At 32.6% G+C, this 21,757-nt stretch overlaps 1 protein-coding gene across 6 annotated transcripts; it reads left to right on the top strand.

Moving 5' to 3' along the window:
- The first annotated feature begins 7,363 nt into the window (after positions 1-7,363).
- Positions 7,364-17,592, top strand: LOC111903534 (cyclin-C1-2). Of its 6 annotated transcripts, none has more exons than XM_023899312.3 (10): positions 7,364-7,533; positions 7,698-7,804; positions 8,304-8,343; positions 8,634-8,678; positions 8,776-8,894; positions 8,989-9,097; positions 9,171-9,215; positions 9,302-9,449; positions 9,533-9,641; positions 10,138-10,431. In XM_023899312.3, the coding sequence occupies exons 1-9, from the start codon at positions 7,502-7,504 to the stop codon at positions 9,635-9,637; spliced, it is 750 nt and encodes a 249-aa protein (XP_023755080.1). In that variant the 5' UTR covers positions 7,364-7,501; the 3' UTR covers positions 9,638-9,641; positions 10,138-10,431. The 6 variants fall into 6 exon arrangements, with proteins under 6 accessions (XP_023755080.1, XP_023755079.1, XP_023755078.1 ...); XM_023899311.3 differs by lacking the exon at positions 10,138-10,431 and adding an exon at positions 17,454-17,592 and having other exon boundaries at positions 7,365-7,533; positions 8,983-9,097; XM_023899310.3 differs by having other exon boundaries at positions 7,366-7,533; positions 8,983-9,097.
- Positions 17,593-21,757: the final 4,165 nt, after the last annotated feature.

The raw sequence follows: 21,757 nt of genomic DNA, 5'->3' as shown, positions 1-21,757 counted from the left end.
GAAGCTTGGAGACTACTTTACTATACACTTCCTATAAATATAAGGGTGAACTCCTCGTATTTTCTTCACACCATAAGCCTTTCTTTCTCTCTCTAACTTCTCTCTAACCTCCCTAAACCCCTCCCAAGTCTAGGGAACCTCCCTATCACGAGAAGAAAGCCCCGGAGCGCCCGACGGCTCCGAGAAGAAAAGCTTTCGGCTCGGAAACGCTGCTCCAGCTAAGCCCGGTTTTTAATAAAAACCCGCTGTAAGTGAGCTACGCCTATAGTATATTTAATATAGATTTTATTTAATTATAGTAACATTGTTAGGACCTTAAAATAATTATTTAGGCTATTATTATGAGTTATATTGAGTGTTATTTAACGCTTATATAATAGTAATAATAGCTAGACTATTAAATTAGTCTCGTCAAGCGTTAGACTAAACTCTAGTGGTAATGATACTAGGTTTCGTCAAGGGATAATTGTTTTAAGAGTAACGAAGTGCTGTCCGAGTGCCGACTCACCACCTTTCAAGTGAGTGCATAGTCCCTTTCATCTTACACATAGATATGAAGTATTTTATATAAACTACGTGCTATGTGTGCACATTATCTGAATACTTGCTGTCTATGCTGGTTGAACGTTTTATACATGTTTTAAAGGACTTAAACTGTATACGTATTTTATATATACGAAAATGTTGGGTATGAGATGGGTAGATGAATGATGAGAGATAGAAGATGACGTAAGTATACATTGGCAGCTATAGACTTAGTGCCTATGGGACAAACACCGGTAGTTATGGACTTAATACCTTTTAGACGTTGGTAGCTATGGATTTAGTACCTGTTGGGAATTGGTAGCTATGAACTTAGTACCTATTAGTTAGACGCTGGTAGCTAAGGATTTAGTACCTGTAGGAATTGGTAGCTATGGACTTAGTACCTGTTGAACATTGGTAGCTATGGACTTAGTACCTATTAGATAAAGACTGGTAGCTATGGATTTAGTACCCGATGAATAGACTATAGCAGCTATGGAATTAGTGCTTTATGAACGAACATTGGCGGCTATGGATTTAGTGCCAGTCCCATAACCCTGGAAGTAAGGAACTTCGGAATAAACGAATGCAGGATAGATGACTCTTAGGTTAAATCCTTAAAGAGTAAAGAAGATAATGGGGATGGGTAATTGGGTTGATTGTTTGATTGAACATAATAATTATATTATTGTGGGTGAAAACCCTATGTACTCACCAGGTTTCCCAACCTGACCCACTCAGTTTATTTACATCACAGGTGACGATATGAAGTGACATTACACTGAGAGATTTAAAGAGATGTAGATCACTAGTGTAAATAATTGTAAGTTCTGTTTATGCTTATGTTTCTGTATTAACAATGACATCCCAAACGTTTTAAAATGAAATAAATACGTTTCTTCGAAAATGTTTTAATAACGTATTTATCGTGTTTTTCTGGGAACAAATTCCGCAACATTTTTATAAAATGAAGTACTCTGATTTTTATAAAGCATAAACAAAATCGGTCTTTTCTGGCCGTGATTTTGGGGATGTCACATATACCTATTATATTTTATATGTTCATTCATGTATTTAATTCATGCTTTACATTGAAAGTTCTATGATTATGATGAAGAGTTCCCTTATGCTCTGCATAATACAAAAGGGACAAAATATCTACATATTTTATAAAAGTATAGAAACTGTATGATTGTATCAATTGCATCCATTTTAAGTTTATTGAAATCCTTTTGTTTAAACTTCATAAAATCATTTATGTTTGGCTTGTATCCCCCCTTGAAAACGTTAAAAACAGTAAAGACATAGGGGTATGAACTCACAGTTAGTTGTGTGCGAACGTCAAATCAACGATTTTGAATGAAGACCCTCAAGTTGTAGCGTGTGGCACTTAACAAGATCCTAATAACAATACATATATTTATCTAAATTAGCGATTTCGTTAGATAAAGTGTTAGAAAAACATATATTTTTTGGTTAAAGAATGTTACCGGGACTTGATTGAATCGAGGAAAGTGGGTTTTCAGTCTAATTCATTGCTTAGGAAGTGTGTACGGCCGTAGACTGCTTCTTGAATGGTGTACGGCCTTTAAAGGCGTATGGCCGTACATTCAAGAACAAGGTTACTGGATTCAATGAAGAACGTGTTCTGGATGCTCAGAAATGACCCCCGATGGTGTTTTTTGATGTTTTTCCGGAAGAAATAAGGGTGTTTTAGAGGTGTACGGTCAAGAGTCTAGAGAGAGAAGGAGTGGGTGTTCGACCAGAAAAGTGTAAATGAGGGGTAGGGTCTTGTATTTATAGGGGTTGTCATGGTCTGTGGTGGGGTCCACCCGACGCTGGCCGTAAACGAGTGTACGACCGTACAAGGATGTACGGCCGTGTAGATTTGTCTGATTTGTCTGAATAGTTATCTTATGGTATATCATATTATTCAAACTATCCACAGTCGATCATACTTTGGAAGTAGGTATTGAAATAAGTCTGTCATGAATTGGGTTTGTAGATTTGTCTGAATTGCATTAGACATAGAAATTGTTGCTGCAACATTCATGAGTGCTCATAAGTTCTGAGTATTGGATTCAACCTACGCTCACTTGTATCACATCACTGAATTTATCTTGAGTGATCGTGAGCCGGTAATATCATATAAGTCTTCAAACCAAGAGATATGATTTTTGACTATGAGTTGGTTATACATTGATAGTATGAAAACGCATCAATAACTTGATGTTATAAAACGTGTTGTTGTGTACAATTTGATGATTAGTTAATACAAGCATATGAGTCGAAGTTTATCTGTTCCTTTTAGTCCTTGGAGGATTAAAAGCGATATCTTGGGCCCCTCGGTGATTTTGTTTTGACTCATGTGTTGGGCCCGGTCAGAACTAAATTGATGTGTTCGATTAAGTTCTATGTCAAACAAATCGGAAATCGGGAAACAAACTGCTAGACAATAAGTACAAAGTTGTTCCATGTATTTTTCCGGCTAATATCTTGAACAGAGGATTATATGATCACTTATCTAAAAGGGCACAACTTAGTTCCGTGAGACCTTGAAAGAGCCACGATTGCTAGTCGGATCCCGAATTCGTACTTACAACTATAGTTATTGGACTTATCCAAGTGGGAGACTGTTGGATAAGGTGTCTAAGTCCATAACTATATTTGGTATGTACTTGACCCGATTTGGCATGGTCCATTTGGGTTGCATGGCATCAGAACATTTGGATAGACTTTTGTGAGAAAAAGATATTTATGGTTTATAAATATATTATAAGTTCTAATATATTAATATGAATTATTTAATTAGTATTGATCAAGAATTAGTTTGGAATTAATTTTGTGATCAAAAGAGACTAATTAAATAAATGGGGATTGATTTGGTAAATCATTCATTCTTATGTAGTGGGCTTATGATCCATAGTTCTTCATGATGGGCTAAACCCATATGGTTACCCATGGATACTCCATGGAGGTTAAAACCCATGGATCATGAAGAATGTGGAAACGCATGAGTTACATGGTGTAACCCTACTTCCTCTTCCACTCTCATCACTTGTATCATTGCTTGTCTCTCTTCTGAATTTCCCATGTCTGATCTTGGCCCTTTATCCTTCTTTCTTGGTATTGCTGCTTCTTGAACTACCCAGGGTCATTTTCCGTCCCAAACTTCCTTTGCTAATGAAATATTGCTTGTGCTGCAATAACCATGTGCAATCCCTGCAACACTCTTTATGACTTAAAATCGAAACTCTCTCCCGATGGTAGTCCTATCTCTGATCTCACTCTTTATCGTAGTCTTACTGGTGATTTGCAATATCTCACCTTCCCTCGTTCTGATTATGCATGATCCGCGTGAACCTCACTTTCTTGCTCTTAAATGTATCCTTTGTTACCTTTAAGGTACGTTATCTCATGGTTTATTCATTCGACCATCCTCTGTTGATCACTTGGTCCCCTATACTGATGATGATTGGGTCAGTTGTCCTCATACTCGTCGGTCTACCTCTACGTTTTGTGTCTATCTTGGTGATAATATCGTGTCTTGGTCGTCTAAACGTCAACACGTAGTTTCTCGATCCTCAGCTAAGGCTGAGTATCGTGGGGTGACTAATATTTTGCTGAAGCTTCTTAGTTTCGCAATCTTCTTCTCGAGTTATCTTGTCCATTATCTAAAGCTACAGTTGTGTTTTGTGATAATGTGAGTGCCATGTATTTATCTTCTAACCCTATACAACATCAACGTACAAAGCATGTAGAAATATATTTACATTTTGTTAGGGCATGTTTCTATTAGACATGTATGTGTCTTACATGTGTGATCAACTCACCAATTTGCATATATTTTTACTAAGGGTCTTCCTACTCGGTTGTTTCTTGATTTTCAGGACAGTTTAAACATTTGTAAACCCCATGTTCAACTGAGGGGTGTGTTAGTTTATATACGTTTGTGCTCTTTTGTATAGTGTAGGGACCCCTTTTGTAATATATATATATATATATATATATATATATATATATATATATATATATATATAAGATGTGATATCAAGAAACGGGATAATCCTCAAGATCCTGGACATGACTCGGAATGTTAAAGATAATAACAAAAATAGAAATTATCATTCATAACAATGTTATACAGCAACATAACATTTCAATAACAAATAACAGTATAATAGTAATATCATAAGATATAACACCAACAAATATAATATTCATATGATATGTGGACATCAATGCAAATAAATGCATAATGCCCACCCATTCCTCTATCATCACAACAAATCTAATTAGGATTTTCATAACTCACATTGATCATAAGATAGCCGAAAAAGATTGTGATGTATTAAAATGAAGAAGAATGAAGCTAGGTTTTTTATTATCAATAACTAAGAAACAAGAGGGAAACATTTGAGATAAGCAATTTATTTATTCTTATGAGTCAGTGATTATAAAGCTTGGTTGAAAGCCAATTGTTTATAGTATGATTTGATATTTTGTTTCTTTTTTGTGGCAGTATTTACGTTTGGTTTCACCAAATCCACCAAAAGAACAAAATTAAATCATCAAAAACCTTTATCATGTAAAAGAAAAAGGATTCTAGATTGCATAAGAAACAAAACAACCCAGAATACCGACAATGACACTTGACGATTGGGTGTGCTCTAACAAAAATAATATCTTGATTAAACCGTGATTGCATAAACCAGTAAATTGAGTTTTTTTGTTTCTTAGTTTGTTTGTTAGGGTGCTACTGGTTCTGGTATATGTGATATGTGTAGTCATGGGGTATTTTTGTGTTTGTAAAACTTAACATTGCATATCTAATGTGCTTAAATTAGATGCTTAATTATAATACTAGTATCTAGAGTTTATAGAAATATAGTCTATAAATATAGCACATAACAATGTAGTAATGAAACTATAATACCATCATCAACTTATGTATCATCTTAGAAACACAACTAGATGTAGCATATAACATCGTACAACAAGTTTAGTAGATTCATAAATATAAACTTTAGATGCTTACATGATGATCTGATGAGAAATTGTAGAAATTTAAATATTATGTTCTATAAGAGTTGAAAAATCAACGACCTAAGTTTTGATAACTCGGATGACTGAGTTCTTGATCTTAGCTATCTGAGTTCTAGATATCGGCTTACTAAGTTTCCAACTTTGCTTGCCAAGTTTCCAACTCAACTGACCGACTTTCGATATTTCCACGTTGTATAGTATATATGAGGTTGAGTGTTAGTTGAATATGGACGGTAGAACTAGATTAATAAGTAGAAACTAGAAATATTTCACATTTCTCAACAATAATTACCTTTGTTGATATGTAATTCTTTGAGATTATCTATTTTAGCATGGAATAAAGACATTTTTTGTCTTCACAACGATAATTCACCTTTGGTGTATCGGTCGAACTTGCAACCTCTTCACCTTTGTCAGTCCTCATGGATGACTTGTAATTAGTGAGTCGTTATTTGAAAACGAACTAGTAATTAAGATCTTTGCTCTTTCATTTTATGTTTTGTAATTTTGGATTTCGATAAATCATGATTTTGGTTAATTTGTGTTATTTGAAGTGTTTTGGTAAGAAAGTTAAAATATAGTTTTTCTAATTCAGTAGATCCGTTCAACATAGGGATGGCAAAAAAACCCGAACCCGACGAGAAAACCCGAACCCCGAAGATTTTGGAGCGGGTCGGGTCACTCTTATCGGGTTTCGGGTCGGGTTTCGGGTCATTATCGGGTTTTTAGTTTGGGTTCGGGTCTGGGAGTGGGGTATGCATGCCCCGACCCGCCCCGACCCGAAAAATTATATATATATATATATATATATATATATATATATATATATATATATATATATATATATATATATATATATATAAATGAGATTTCATCCCTCTAACCCATTTCAGCCACCCGAAGACTCTAACCTTCAATCCCATCACGTATTCCCAATTTCTCACTATTGTGATGAATTTAGTTACGATATTAGACTTTAGTAATTTCTATTTGGTTCACTTATGTTAAGAACTTATTTGTATTTTAAGCATTTGTAAGGTTTTAATTTCTCAATTGTTTCATTGTAGTTTTCCTAATTTTTTCTGCCACCATTTTCGGGTCGGGTTTCGGGTCGGGTTCGGGGATATTTTTAGCCCCGACGGGGCTCCCCGATAAGAAACCCGTCGGGTTCGGGGACAAATATAAATATCGGGTTCGGGTATGGGATATGCTGCCCCGCCCCGAACCCGCCCCGTTGCCATTCCTAGTTCAACAACCTTACCAAACATCAACTCTTAACGATTTAGCACCGAATCATTCGATTTCTACCAAACAATCCTTAATGATCGTCTTTTTATGAGATATGATAAAAACTTTGATATCATATACACATCTCAAATATTATTTTTTAGGGAACAACTCAAAACTTAATCCATAAAATAATATTAAAAGACAATTTAAAACAATTGTCTTCAAACACATATGGAGTTTAAGTGGGTGTTTGGTTTATCTAAGAGACCAAACGTCCTTTTAAGAAAAATTGGAAAAAGTTGGGTTTTTTGAATTTTTTACAAAATTCATTTTATTTATATCAAAAATCCAAAAGTGATCTTTAAAAGTGTTTTTACCAAACATCTTTTACCTTCTATGTTTTTGTAAAAAGACTTTTAGTCAATCAAAACACCCCCCTAAACTTAAAACCCCAAACGTGAGATACTCAAAACACCCCCCTAAACTTAAAACCCCAAACGTGCATATCTCAGAAAACAAGTATAAATAAAAGACATGGGCTAACATTAAAGTATCATAATCCACATACCACTTTCCACTTTTCAAGACTCATGAGTTATGATATAGGCCTTACCTCAGTTTTCATTCATAGAGCCCATAACTCGATTCCATAACCTGCAATTTCTCCAACCTCCTTTTGTCTTTCCTACCAGAAACAAAAATGGCGACTAATTTCTGGGCATCCACACACTAGTAAGATTCCGTTGCCCGCTTTCCTCCCTTCGATCACCTTCAATGTTAGGGTTTCGTGTGTTGAATTTTTGTTTGATCGTATCATTACCCTAGTCGGTCCATTTTCGAATAAACAATCGGAATTGCTAATTGATAATTCTGTTTATGGTTTTGTTTGTGCGTAGCAAGGAATTATTGGACCAAGAAGAAGTGGATGTGGTGCATAACCTCGACAGGGAGAGGGGAATTACCCTCGAAGATTTCAAGCTCATCAAGTTGCAGATGACCAATTGTATGTACCTCTCTATCTGTGTGTATATCTAGGTCTAATTCCCTTTAAGTTTATATTTAATTGATTGAATCATGGTATCATTCTGGGGGATTTTGTTTCTGTCATCTGTTTCATTTTTGTTAAACTCGTAAGTAGTTGATCATCTATCTGCATTACCATTGATCATATGCTGTTGGATTGTGTCGATTATTACTAACCAAAAGTTGCGGATTTTGCCAAATCCAATTTGGGGTTTTTGGATATAACTATGCAATTTTTGTGTATATATCCGATCGAGTAAGAAAAATTCAGTATTCTTAAGCTCGTATAAGATGGATTTGGATGCAGAGCGTTTGAAAAAAACTGCTCGTGATTATGATTTTCACTAAGAAGACTGATGATTAAGATAATATCAAGAACTGTATTCTCGATTGATATACAATGCTCTTGTTTATGTCTAATATTTAGTCTTTAGTCTCTTAATCTTTGTATTTCTTCTCTTTTTTGTTTTTCCTTCCAGACATTGCGAGATTGGCTCAAAATGTGAAAGTGAGGCAAAGGTTAGCCTCAAGTTTTTGTTGCTATAAATATATATATATATATATATATATATATATATATATATATATATTTTTTTTTCACTTATTAGCTTCTCTCTTTCGTGTCAAGTCATTAGCTGTAATGCATCCATCAATATACATCTTCTTGTAATCCTTCCATAAAACCCATTTGTCATTGATCATGATCTTTAGTCTAGGCATGTTATCATGTAGTTCACAATGGTTTCTCAAATTATTTATTATGTTGCAGTAGTGTATGTATATGATCATTTCATTGGTTACTATTTCAGGGTTGTTGCAACTGCTGTAACATATATGAGACGTGTTTATACAAGGTATTTATTTTTTGTTATATAGCAATATTTGTCCCACTTTCTCTGTACAAAAGACGTTAATACCCTCCTCATCTTTTTTTTTTCTCAATCTTTACAGGAAAAGTATGACTGAATATGACCCTCGTTTACTTGCTCCATCTTGCTTGTATTTGGCAGCAAAATCTGAAGAAAGCACTGTGCAAGCAAGACTTCTTGTATTCTACATAAAAAAATTCTGTAATAATTTTTTTTTTAATAACTTTCTCTTAATAAACATTCAACTTTGGAAAATGGTGGTGTTGAGCAATATGTCGTATCTTTGTAGATGCAGATGAAAAGTATCGATGTGAAATAAAAGAAATACTTGAAATGGAAATGAAAATCTTGGAAGCTCTCAACTATTATCTTGTTGTCTTCCATCCTTATCGTGCATTATCTCAGTAAGACCCCATTTCTTTTTTCCTTTTTATTAAAAATATATTTTGAGAAAGTTTTGAGTTTTGTCTTAAACAGGTTGGTTCAAGATGCTGGGATGAGTGATGCAACTCAGTTGACTTGGTATTGACTTTTTTTGACCATGTTGGTTTGAAGTTTGAGCATCTTTACATCAATCTTGATTTTGTTTTATGAAATTGTTTGATCAGGGGACTTGTGAATGACACATATAAGACAGATTTAATTCTGGTGCATCCACCACATCTGATTGGATTAGCCTGTATTTATGTAGCCAGTGTGCTTAGGGAAAAAGAGAACACTGCTTGGTTTGAAGATCTAAGAGTTGACATGAATGTGGTAAAAGCTTTGAACTCATAAATTGTTTTGGTGATATTTATGAATGTTTTGAAAGTCTTTATTGAGTTATTTTTGTTTGATAGGTGAAGAACATAGCAATGGAAATACTTGATTTCTATGATGCCCATAAAATGATAACTGATGATAGAGTGAATGCTGCAATGCATAAGCTCACCATAAGAACTTAAAAAGGTCAGCTGGATTTTTTTTTTTTTTTTTTTTTTTTTTTTTTTTTTTTTTTTTTAATTTGTTACATCCATTAAAATGGCTACTATATTTGAACTAGTATACATTCCTCCCATTTTATACTAAATTCAAGAGCATCATTTATTGCAAGTTTCTATGTTTTTCTCTTTTCAACTTTTGAAAAAAGCGCTCATGTAACATCTGTTGCATTTCATCACGATTAATATCTTTGTTGATGGTTAGTGTCTTAATACATTAAGCCAAGTTTTTTTTTTGGCTTAACACATTAAGCCAAAAAGAAACAATAAGTGCCCATGAAGCTCGATAAGTCAAAAGAAACAACCCCTTGTATAACTTGCTAAAAAGAATATAGTACTGCCAAGAAATGAAGATTATTGTGCACATCATTTTGACAAAACACTACATTTTATTCAACTTGTTTTAAGAGAGACAATCATGATTCAAACAAAAAGAATGATGTGAAACTATATTTTTAATGCAGATCTAGGTTTTCTACGTAAGATTGAAAAGCTAAGAGCTCAAACCAAATGATGTCAAATGCTATCCAATGAATTAGCCGTTGAACATTGATGAAAACAGAGTTGAACATGTTATCGTTTACGTCTAAAAATATACGTTTTCATCTTAAATCAATATGGTTTCTAGATATGCTACGAACGTTTTCATCTTAAATCAATATGGTTTCTAGATATGCTACGAACGCATAAATAAAAACCAAAATCAATGATGAAAAAGACGGATGAAATCAAGGATGAATAAAACGATTTTGTTTTCAGATTTCGCTAAAATATCAAACAATGAAAAAGACGAACAAAATAGATCTAAAGATCCAACCACAACCACCATCATCTCCATAGACCAAACGTCATTTTGTTTGAATGGATTGGTTTGATCTGCTCCGAACAAGTAAATCCAAATTAATTTTGATTTTCAAAAAACATAAATCCAAATAGTTTATACTAAATTAAAATACGATCCGAACCAACTAAACTTTAATTCGGTTGGATTGATTTTTACTATTTAGTTTTCAAGTTTCAAAAATATTTAAAAAGAATATATAACTTTAACATTAATAAGCTAGTTTTTTTAAAGTTTAAATCCAAAAATTATTCATGATGTGATGTCATCCAACTTGCCAACCTGTTGTCAACTAATGAACACAACACGATTGTCATCCCTAGTTATCATCATCTTTTAACAGAAATCCAAGTGCCAAGTTTTACAATAATCTCCTTCATCCCTAACAATACATTTTTCTTTCATTTGGTTTTAGAGAATGATGGCTCACCCTTGACTTGTGACTCCCCGTGAGCATTTGAATTAATTATTTGCCCATTTTGTCATTATTAGGAAGGGTGGGGGCATTAAATAGTAATAATTTGGGCACAGACGAGTAGTCAGATCGACATCAATATATGCAATTCTAACAAATAAAATACCATGCATAATAAATAAACTACATTGAACAACTTTTATCATTATATCTATTAATATTTGAAGAAGATTAGAAGAACATATACTTGGTTGGGACATAAGTGTTATCCAATATATCTTATCATGTGTGAATTAGATAGTGTTTAAGGAAAGAAAATGAAATTTTATTGTGGCAGTTGAAGTAGATAAGTGATCTTATAGTTGGTGCAACACCTCATTATGGAATTATTAGCTTAGACACATATTGAAGGTTTTAAAAAGAGATGAAAACGTTCAATGGCATTTTTAGAAACATCCCCAAGGATAATGGATATTTAATTTATGATACAACTCATATTAGATGATATGATAGAAATACATACAATAGGAACTGATAAGTCATGAATGAACTCATAGATTTGCATTATGCTAAGCTTAATGGCCAGTTTTGGAGTCAGAAGGGCCGGAATAAAAGTCAATTTTAGCATTGGGCTTTGAAAAGGCATCAAATTTACTCTCAAGACTAGTTAGTTTATCATCAATATTATTTTGGTATGATCAAAACAGATTGGTGAAGTCATCCTTTTTTGAAGAAAGGGTTTGAATGACACATAAAATATGTTGCTAGAATCAAATGATGTTTGCATAAGAGTATGATCAATAGGAGGTGCTAATGATGGAGTAGGTGTTTCAAACCATTTTGTCTTTTCATGAACTGAATTTATTTCAAAATCAAAGTATGTGTCATGTTGATTAGGGCCCGAAGTTGTTACACCACAAAATCACACTGGAACAAAGTGATAGGGTTGACTTTCATGTTGATTAGAACCTGAAGTTTAGCACATCGTGCTTTGTGATGATATTTTATTTTTCTGGTATAGGTGACAAGGAAAATGACATTTTCTACTAGCTAATTAAGAACTAGTAGCACCATTATGTAACTTCTAATGCAACAATTTTCTATTAGAAGGGAATATGTATTTCAGTGATTTACTCATTGTAGGAGTATTGTCTAGATAATGTGGCTCCCTTTTTAATGTTCATGCCCGTTTTTGAGGGCATGGAATGGCTTTGGGTGGCTTGGTCTAAGGCACCCACGTATGGTTTATTTGAGATTGGAGTTTTGCTAGATCCAGCATGGTTGGACTTGGTCCAAACTCCTGATTTTGAATGGAAAAAGGTTTGAGGGGTGATGGTTAAACAAAGCATGTTGTCAAAGTTAGTACTAAACACAAACTAAATAGAGGCTGTACCATTAATAAAAGGTGTTAAATGTGACTTGAGTTTAATGGAGCACTTGGAACTCATTTGGAGCAACTTGGAAGATTTGGAGTGGAATGGAGCAGCATGTTGAGCCAATCATATACATGTTGTGCCATTCATGAAGATGTTGCACCAAAGTGAAGATGTTGTGCCAAACTAGAAGATCTTGCACCAACCTGGAAGAAGTTGCGCCACATTGGAAGCATGTTGCGTCACTTAAGAAGTAGTTGCGCTGTCCTTGCATGAGATGGACAATCATCGTGCAAGATGTGCCATCTTGGTGGATGGTGCACCATTTTGGTTCCTTGATGAGCCATGATAACCCTGATCAGCCACGTATGCTATGAAGTCATCTATGATGCTCAGAAGTTGGTGATGCTCAAAAAAATACACCATATGGTGCCGCCATGATGGATGTTGGGCCACTAGTGTTCATGACGTGCCACATATACACCATGATGCTCCAATATAGCTCAAGATGCTCCATCATGTGTGTTTCTGATACTCATGTGTTGTATGTCATGGGTGAATGTTCTAGAAGCGACTGCATGGTAGATTGTGATTGGTTGGCACAATTCATGGGCTTGGCCCATTAGGGTTTTAGATCTATCCCTCCAGTATAAATAAGGATGCATGTTAAGTCATTTTATGTGTCTTGTAATTATAGAACGATAGGCAAATCTCTATGAATTTGTACTTGTAACCTCTATTTGAGAGCTTTGAAATAAAGAATACTCCCTTTGTGCCCGTTGATGTAGGTCACATTAACCAAACCACGTAAATACTATGGCTTGTGTGTTTTTGGTTTTGCTTGTTTTCTGCTTTACTTCCTAACCAAATTATAACATCATACCAGGAAGGTACAAGTACATATGGAACATCACACAAGCACCACGAGAAGAATTTATAAGACCCCACCAGCCTATAAAGGCTTTTCTACAATGCCATTCACAACATCAATATCCATACTGGATATCTAGGTCAGCATAATGTCCAAACCATACAAGTCTCAAAATCCACCCAATGAAATGTATGAACATGATCATGATTTTCAAATTCAAAGTTCTTTTTGAAAACACATAAGTAAAATGTGTCTGTTTCAAACACTCATTCTCAACACATGGAAGGTATGAATGCACCATAAAATACATATAGTATTACAAGCAAGTATATGCAGATAGTATTGCAACAATTGGAAAAGATATCAAAATATTATTTCATATTAGGGGACATGTGCTCTAGGGTAATATACTCACATCAAGTGTTTATGTAAGACTCTATCATTTTTCTTAGATGTACGGATGCTTAAAGATCATCTATAAGATCATAACTAACTAAGTAATTAATCACTAATTAACTCTTAATTATCTAAATCATGGTTTCTAAACTTAATTACTTCATTTTATCATTTAGATACTAGTTCCAAATCCATAGAAGAGTAATGGAGGCAACCAGAGGCTAAATAGATCAAAACTGGTGAAGTTGCAAAGTGTGTTCAAGGTACATAATACAAAGACTACGTAAATTAACAAAGATTACTAAATACAAAAGTTACACGAATTATGTAAATGCACAACTTACCCTTTTTGTTTAGAAAACCAAAAAACAACATACTTTACTAAAATCGATTCTAGCACTTCTAAAACCAATTTCAATGATTTTTATTGACTATAATAATTCTAATAGTCCATTTAATCATGTTTAATCATTCATATAACATCATTAATATAATGAAATCATAAATCTAGGAGGTCATCACATAATTTCCAAATTATGTTTTTAAAAGCATCAAAGTGGAATTTTAGATATGGTTTTCACTTATGCTTTGCAATTAGGGTGAATACACCTAACTCTTGTTTGAAATTTGGGGTATTTCGATATTGCTTGGATTCACTAAAAGTCGTGTTTGCACTATCAAATTGAAGTATTTCGATGGTACTCTTGAAATCTTAATTTGATACAATTCAATGATGCTCCAAAACAGAGAATGTGAGAAGTTATGATCTTGTTTTTACTAGAAAATGATAAAAAAAAATGGGTATTTCACCCTTGTCTGAAAACTGACACAAGAAACTGTTATAAAACAAATTCACAACCATTATAACATTGTCATAAGAACTGCCACTAAAAACGGGTTCAAATACATGATCATAAAACCAGATTTAAGACACAAATTCATTGACAGCTCTACCCAGCCAGGGGTTTTGCCCTTTGGGCCACGCTTCTAGGGGCACTGACCCGGACCCCCTATCGATTCAGGGGCTTCGCCCATAAATATAAGTATACTTTCAACTAAGACAAACTTAAATAAATGTGCACTCGCACCATCCTAACTTGTTAAATATTTATCAAGGCAATCATTGATCAATAAATTAATCTCATTACGCTTAAATAATATTAGTGATACAAATCACCAACAAACTCTAATGTATAATAGAACCTTAACAACATAATTCAATCAACATCTCATGAATTTAAAGGCGATCTAACAAATTTTATCCCAAAAATCTATTAATATGTCATAAATCCACATTTGACCTAATAGGATGTTTCAACCCCATGTTTTGGACTTTGCATCATTAAACTTAATCCAAATCATAAAATAGAACTATGTTAATGCTTTGAATCAAATTTTATTAGATCTAGAGATGATTCCATGAAATCAAGGTTTCAAAACCACAATTAAAGCTTCATGAACTCACTTTTAACCATGAAAATGAACTTACACAATTATATTACTATTAGAAACAACAAAGTAAAAAATAAGCTCGAATTATTCTAAAAGATCATCATAAAATTTGAATTTGAAAAAATTTTAGAATTGTTGGAAACTTAAATAACAAGAAAATGGTCGAATCAACTACTACGACTGGTCGACTGCAATCGATGGATTTGTTGTTGGAAGATCACTAGAACTTCAAATTTGCTTCTAATATTCCAATTCTTTCTCAAAATCCAGATTCACCTATTCCTTTCTTGCTCCCAATAGTTTGAATGAAGAGAAATAAGGCTTTTGGGTGTTTTGTTCTAAACTTTCCTTATTTAGAAAGATTATCCCGTCAACTTTCAAAGTTTTGATTAACTTCAGTATGATTCCTATTTAACAACTCTAACACGGTAAGCTTGATTTTAACCCTAAACGTTAACATCTTAACAATTTAGGTCTAAATTCTAGTTAAATAAATGAGTCGAGTGCCATATCTTAATTTCCAGCTTTGAAAAGTCAACTCTTATTTTTCCTTTACCCATATTGTTTAAAATCTAGCCTTTTAAATGAACATTTTTAACTAATTACCATTATTTTATTTTTAGAAAAAATAATTCATTTTCCCAAAGAAATTATACTTAGAGAGGAGAACTTTGAGTTCCATTTTGCGGATGTTATATTTATTAAATGTTTTGTTTTTGAATTTGAAAAAACCATTACAACAAATGTAAACCATAAAGACCATTCATGTTACAATATCAATAATAGGACCAATAGTATGAATTTAAAAAACCCACATGGACCACACATGTAATTTACTCTGAATCTTTGTTTAATCATGCAACATCCTTTACATCTTAAATGGTAAAATCATTATGTGTATTTATACATTGAAAGTTCATATAAAAAGTTTAAAACACATCACTCAGCTTTAAAATTCACATCTTACATACTTATAAAGGATGCATTTTTTCTTGCACCATATTAATTTGAAACCTCCAAAACATTTTTCATTGAACCTCATGCATTTGAAACTCCAAAGACTATTCAACTTATATAATTTAATTTATGATTAATTGAAATGGTATGATTTGTAACTTCCAAAACTCTTCAAATCATGCTATTTAATTGATGAGTTAAATGAAATTTTTAGCCTATATAAGAACATTGTAGCTTGCATATTGCATGTATGTCAACACAAAATGATAGATTATATTGGTAGAGTTTGAAGAGTTATACGATTGGTTCCATGGATGTAACAGAACAATTGCAACTTTTCTAAATGTAAATGTAAACTTGGTGCATGTAAAGTTTTATATATTAACCAGACTTCAAATTTGGGTTTGTGTATAAAGGTATACAGATTTTTTTTTTTAATTTTTTAATTTTTTAATTTTTATTTTATTTTATGTGTTATGGATCTTTTTATAATCATAAGATGATGAAGTGAGACTAATATTACTTCTCATGAGCTTTTGGTAAATCAATCTTTAAGTTATTTATTTATCAGTTAGATCAATTAACTTTGTTAACATGTATGTATCTTTATGTTGTCTTTCTCTTTTATGTTAAGACAATCTTTTTTTCTGTCCAATAGAACATTATTCAACATGTATTTTATGTTATTGGTTATGTACTATGTTAGTTTCTATCGTTTATTTTGGTGTAAATAACATCGATGGAACTTTTGATAAAAAGGAGTTTACACTTATTATCCCAAAATGTTGGTGATAGTGATAAATTAGAACGAATGATTTTAAATATGATATGGATTTATTGTTGAAAACCAACGATTATTTATGTGTTATAAAAATACTTTCATTATGTTCTCAAAAAATTTATATGTATGTATCCATTTTTTAAATGTTCTTTATAATAATAAAAATAAGCACTCTATTATATCTTATTATATTAGTCAATTTTTTTTCCTATTCATTTTTCACCTTAAAGTTAAAGTAAAACTAAATAAAATATTAATACTTTTATAAGAAAATATTAATACTTTTATATTCCTTAATTAATAGCATTTATAATATTTATAAATTTCCAATAATTTTTTGCATTCTCTTATTATATATGTAGTTATATTATTATATTTTTCTTACAAAAAGTCGTCATTTGATTGAAGATATTGTGATTCAAAAGTTTTCATATAGTGAAGCATTCATGATCCAAATATGATGATTTGAAGAAATGGGTTATGTCGTATCGATAGTAATTGTAATATGATTTTTTTTCTTTGAAACGATACAAATGAGGCTTTTCTATTCTTTCATTCTATTCAATTTCTCATTTGATCTTTATATGTGATTTGTGTGTATTATTCAATCTTGAATGTGACTCTCCAAACATCAATGTTTTGCTTGAAATATCTTTTTGATTCTTCTTTTTTAAGAAAAACATTTTGATTGCAGGTTAATGAAGAATTCTCATCAAGTTTCTATGGTTGAATGGTGTTAAATGAGGAAAGAAGATTCAAAAAACGGATAAAGGTTTTTTTGTTTGAGCAAAGTAGACGAATGTTAGTTTTTTCTTTTGATTTAAATGTATATTTATGTAATATTTTTATTTATATATTCAACAACTCAACGTTCTTATTTATTTGATTGTAATTTTTCTATTTTGATTATGTTTATTTTCTATTATTTTTTTGTTGGATTATTCTACACAACATATTTACAAGACAATATTTAAAGGATAGCATAATTTTTGACATTTGATATGTAATTATGACGAATTATCATGATATGTTCTTCATATGAAAGTAATTTATCCATAATACTACGACAACAATTACATATGACATTTACGAAATTATATATTATATGTGATTTGTTTAACACACACACACACACACACACAAATATATATATATATATATATATATATATATATATATATATATATATATATTGTAAATTTATAATTAAATATCTTTATGTTTAATAATTGAAGGGATTAAAAAGATGCATCAAACCCAATTATTTAGACGAATATAATAATAATAATAATAATAATAATAATAATAATAATAATAATAATAATAATAAATACATATTTTCAAGTACCGCATTCATTTGAAACTTACACTACAACTCAAAAGTTTTCTAATTTAAGTATATTTATTAGTTACAACTGAAGAGTTTTTAACTTATGATTATTAATTAGTAATCACTAATAACTTTTTATTTTTCTTTCTTTCTTATATAAGGTTATAAAGTTTTGCTCATTAAAAACATTAATGTATTTGAAGAGATTTGTGATTTAAATATGAAAAGTTAATATAAATGTTATAATAGATGTTTTAGTGTTTTTATGTTATTAAAAGTTGTAGTGTTTATTTTTCATATTTTTTATTATTCGTTGTATATGTATATATCTTAATACAAATGTTATAATAGATGTTTTTGTATTTTTATGTTACTAAAAGTTGTAGTTCATATTTTTTGTTCATACATTTTGTTACCCGTTATATATAACTTATCACACGTTTGATATATAATTTACATAATTTTAAACGGTTTATAAAATTATCAAATAATTGTATATATCACAATGACCTAAAATAATTAAAACTATAATGTTTAATGAAACTAATATGTTAACTATATGTTTGCTTTTCTACTAGCATTTTGTTTCAAAGAAGAAATATTATATAATAATTTGGTAAAAATTATTATTTTAGCTATATAATTGTATTCTCGCGGAATGCGCGGGGGATTCGCCTAGTTTAACATAATTGTGTGAAAAGTATCACATCAACCATAAAACTCAATTTTCACATAAACCTTTTTAATGCTTAATGCTCAAAACCTAATTTCTTAAATATATCCATCAATGTTGTTTAAAAAAAGTCTTCATAATAGTTCTTATTCAACATAAAAATATATAAAAAAAATAACAGAACCTATATTATTATTTCTTCAAGTCTACAAAACCTTAACTCGAGCTCTAAATATTAATTAAAAAGGGAGATGGCCCCACCATCTCTCTTTCTCTCACTCTCATACACAAATACACACACAAAAAACTCCAAAGCATATGGTTTTTGTGGGTTTTGAGACCTCATCATAAATGAATATCAAAGATTTGCCCTTGATTAAATATGAAAAATCCGCATACCTTCGATTAACTTGTCCGTAAACACACCTTCGATTAAGCCTGCAAACACTGTACCAATGATTAACTTGAAAAAAATCACACGTCCCATTAACCTATTTGAAAAAACCCCCCTTTACCTTCTGCCACCAACTCCGATAAGCATCTCTAAACCAAATCCCACATTTAATTAATAATGACACTTAGTTCCTATAAGGGTACTTAAAGTGTAGGTATGTGCTTCGAGTAGTAATAGACAATAGTTGGAGGTTGTTGCAACTACACTTTTTCCGTCATACCTCTTTACTTCGGATACGACCTTCTCTTAGCCCTAACTCTTTCTCTCTTGGGAGCAGTCTTTATTTTTTCAGATGAGAGAGAGAGAGAGAGAGAGGAGAGTTGGTGGTCTGGTCTCTTTTTTGATATTTATTAAAAGAGTAACTGGTTAAAGAATGGAAAAAAATAAAGACAAAATTGCAAAAATGGGTCCTGTGGTATGCATTTTTTCTTGAGGTTTTAGTCCAAATTTCGACTCTTTTTTGCTTCATGGTTTTTTTTTAAGCTAGTTTCATTGCGTATTTGGTTCCTCGGTAAACTGAAATGACTTTAATGACCCTTGGGTATTTATTTTCTATTTTTAGATTCATTTTTTCAAAGTTTAATAATTATTTATTCATTTTAATAATTAAAAAAAAATAAAAGGACCTCTCCTCCTCCCTCTCACTCTCTCTCTCTCTCCTCCTCTCTCTCTCTCTCTCTCCTCTCCCTCTCTCTCTCTCCTCTCCTCTCTCTCTCTCTCTCCTCTCTCTCCTCTCTCTCCTCCCTCTCTCTCTCTCCTCCTCTCTCTCTCTCTCTCTCCCTCCTCTCTCTCTCTCTCCTCTCTCTCTCTCTCTCTCTCCTCTCTCTCTCTCTCTCTCTCTCCTCTCTCTCTCTCTCCTCTCCTCTCTCTCTCTCTCTCTCCCACAATTCACCACACTAACCCACCTCCTCCGGTAAACTAACATCACCGCCAATCAATCGACTCCCACGAACCACACCATCTCCTTTCTCTTTCCATCATGTTTTTACATATTCAGATTTGAGAACCACTAAACCATCTGAAAACTCTTGATTACTCGTCCAACCTACGACTAAGGTTCTCGGCTGGTGAGATGGTGGAGCAAGGTTGATGATGGTGGTCAGATGATGTCTTCCCCCATTAATAGATAATGCTTCAATGGTGTCTTTTACCCCTAAACCCTCTTCGATTCTCGATGTCAACAAAAATTCTACGATTCTTCAGTGATGAAATCAAATCTGCAAAGAGTTTGATGAAACCTCTCCATCTCCATCGTCATCTGAAACCCTTCTCGGATCTATTTATCTCAAGCCCTAGGTGAAGAAATCAAAACTGCAAAGAATCTAATGAAACCTCTCCATCCCGTCTTCTCCCCCAAAACACACATATGCTCTTTCTCTTTTCTCTCGCTTCATATTTAGGGGCTCCGTCTCTTCTCTCTCGTTTCATATTTAGGGTATTTTACTGTAATTAGAGTTTCTCAGTGGAACTCCTTAGTTCCAGTTAGTTCTTGTTTAGATTAATTATTCTTATGAGTGATTTAAGTCAACTCTATGAGATTCTCGATCGATGGATTCAACGAGTCTGAGTGGGAATGTGTGTATTTTCTCATCACTGTTTAGTCGAAAACACACACACATACGAATCGATTACAGATCATCAGATTACAGTTTTGATTACATCTTGAAGCTCACCGAAGTTCATTCTTTCCACTATCGCCATTAATTTGGAGATTTTTAGGTATGTTTCTGGTTTGATTTGAGTAAAAGGTTATTGTGCCAGACTATGTTTAGTATATTGGTTTAAAAGGTCCTGACTTTTATTTTTTTAGGGGTATGGACTTGTGTTTATTACCGTTTTTAAAAGGTCATTATCAAAAATATGAAGGGGTCACCCGGTGAACCTCTTCCTAATCATCCAATTTTGATATGCCACATGGCATTTAGTCAATTGAAATGGTCCAAACTACCCCTGATGTCACTGCAATTCATCTCCTTAGATTGAGTTTGAAGACATTCGTTCCCGCAATTGAGCCCCGTCAAATCAAAAATCAAAACAAAAAAAGACTATCAAAATCAAAACATATACATAGTGACAAAGAAAAAAGACAGAAGTGAGAGTCCTATAGGTTACCTGTGAGTCGAAAAATTTAAGGAATAAGTGTGATTTGGGAACAGAGAGCTTGGAGCTAAGAATCTCGGCAACTGCAGCACTTAGTTTCTTGTTTACATTAGGATTCAAATTTGCGATGGACATACGTTGCTGGTTGCTCGCAACCTCCAAAAGCCATGGTCACAGATCCCTTGCTTAACTTTGACTCTAGAATCACTGCAATCGGTTTTCAAGTGATATTGTCATAAGTTCATAACCACTGCCTAATTCATTTCTACCCCAAGGAAATTGGAAATCACTCATGAACACTGAAACATTAACCACTCGTAAAAGCAAGACATGGATTGATTAGAAAGGGGGTTTCTTTTCCTTGGATAATTTTTGAAGCTATAATAACATCAAGTCATCAAGTAACATTCAGATTCGAGTACTCTGCGTTGATACCACTGC

This window comes from Lactuca sativa, chromosome 5 (assembly GCF_002870075.4).
Source record: "Lactuca sativa cultivar Salinas chromosome 5, Lsat_Salinas_v11, whole genome shotgun sequence".
Taxonomy (NCBI): domain Eukaryota; kingdom Viridiplantae; phylum Streptophyta; class Magnoliopsida; order Asterales; family Asteraceae; genus Lactuca; species Lactuca sativa.
Note: the sequence above shows the minus strand (reverse complement) of the source record. Positions and strands in the feature narration are given on the sequence as shown.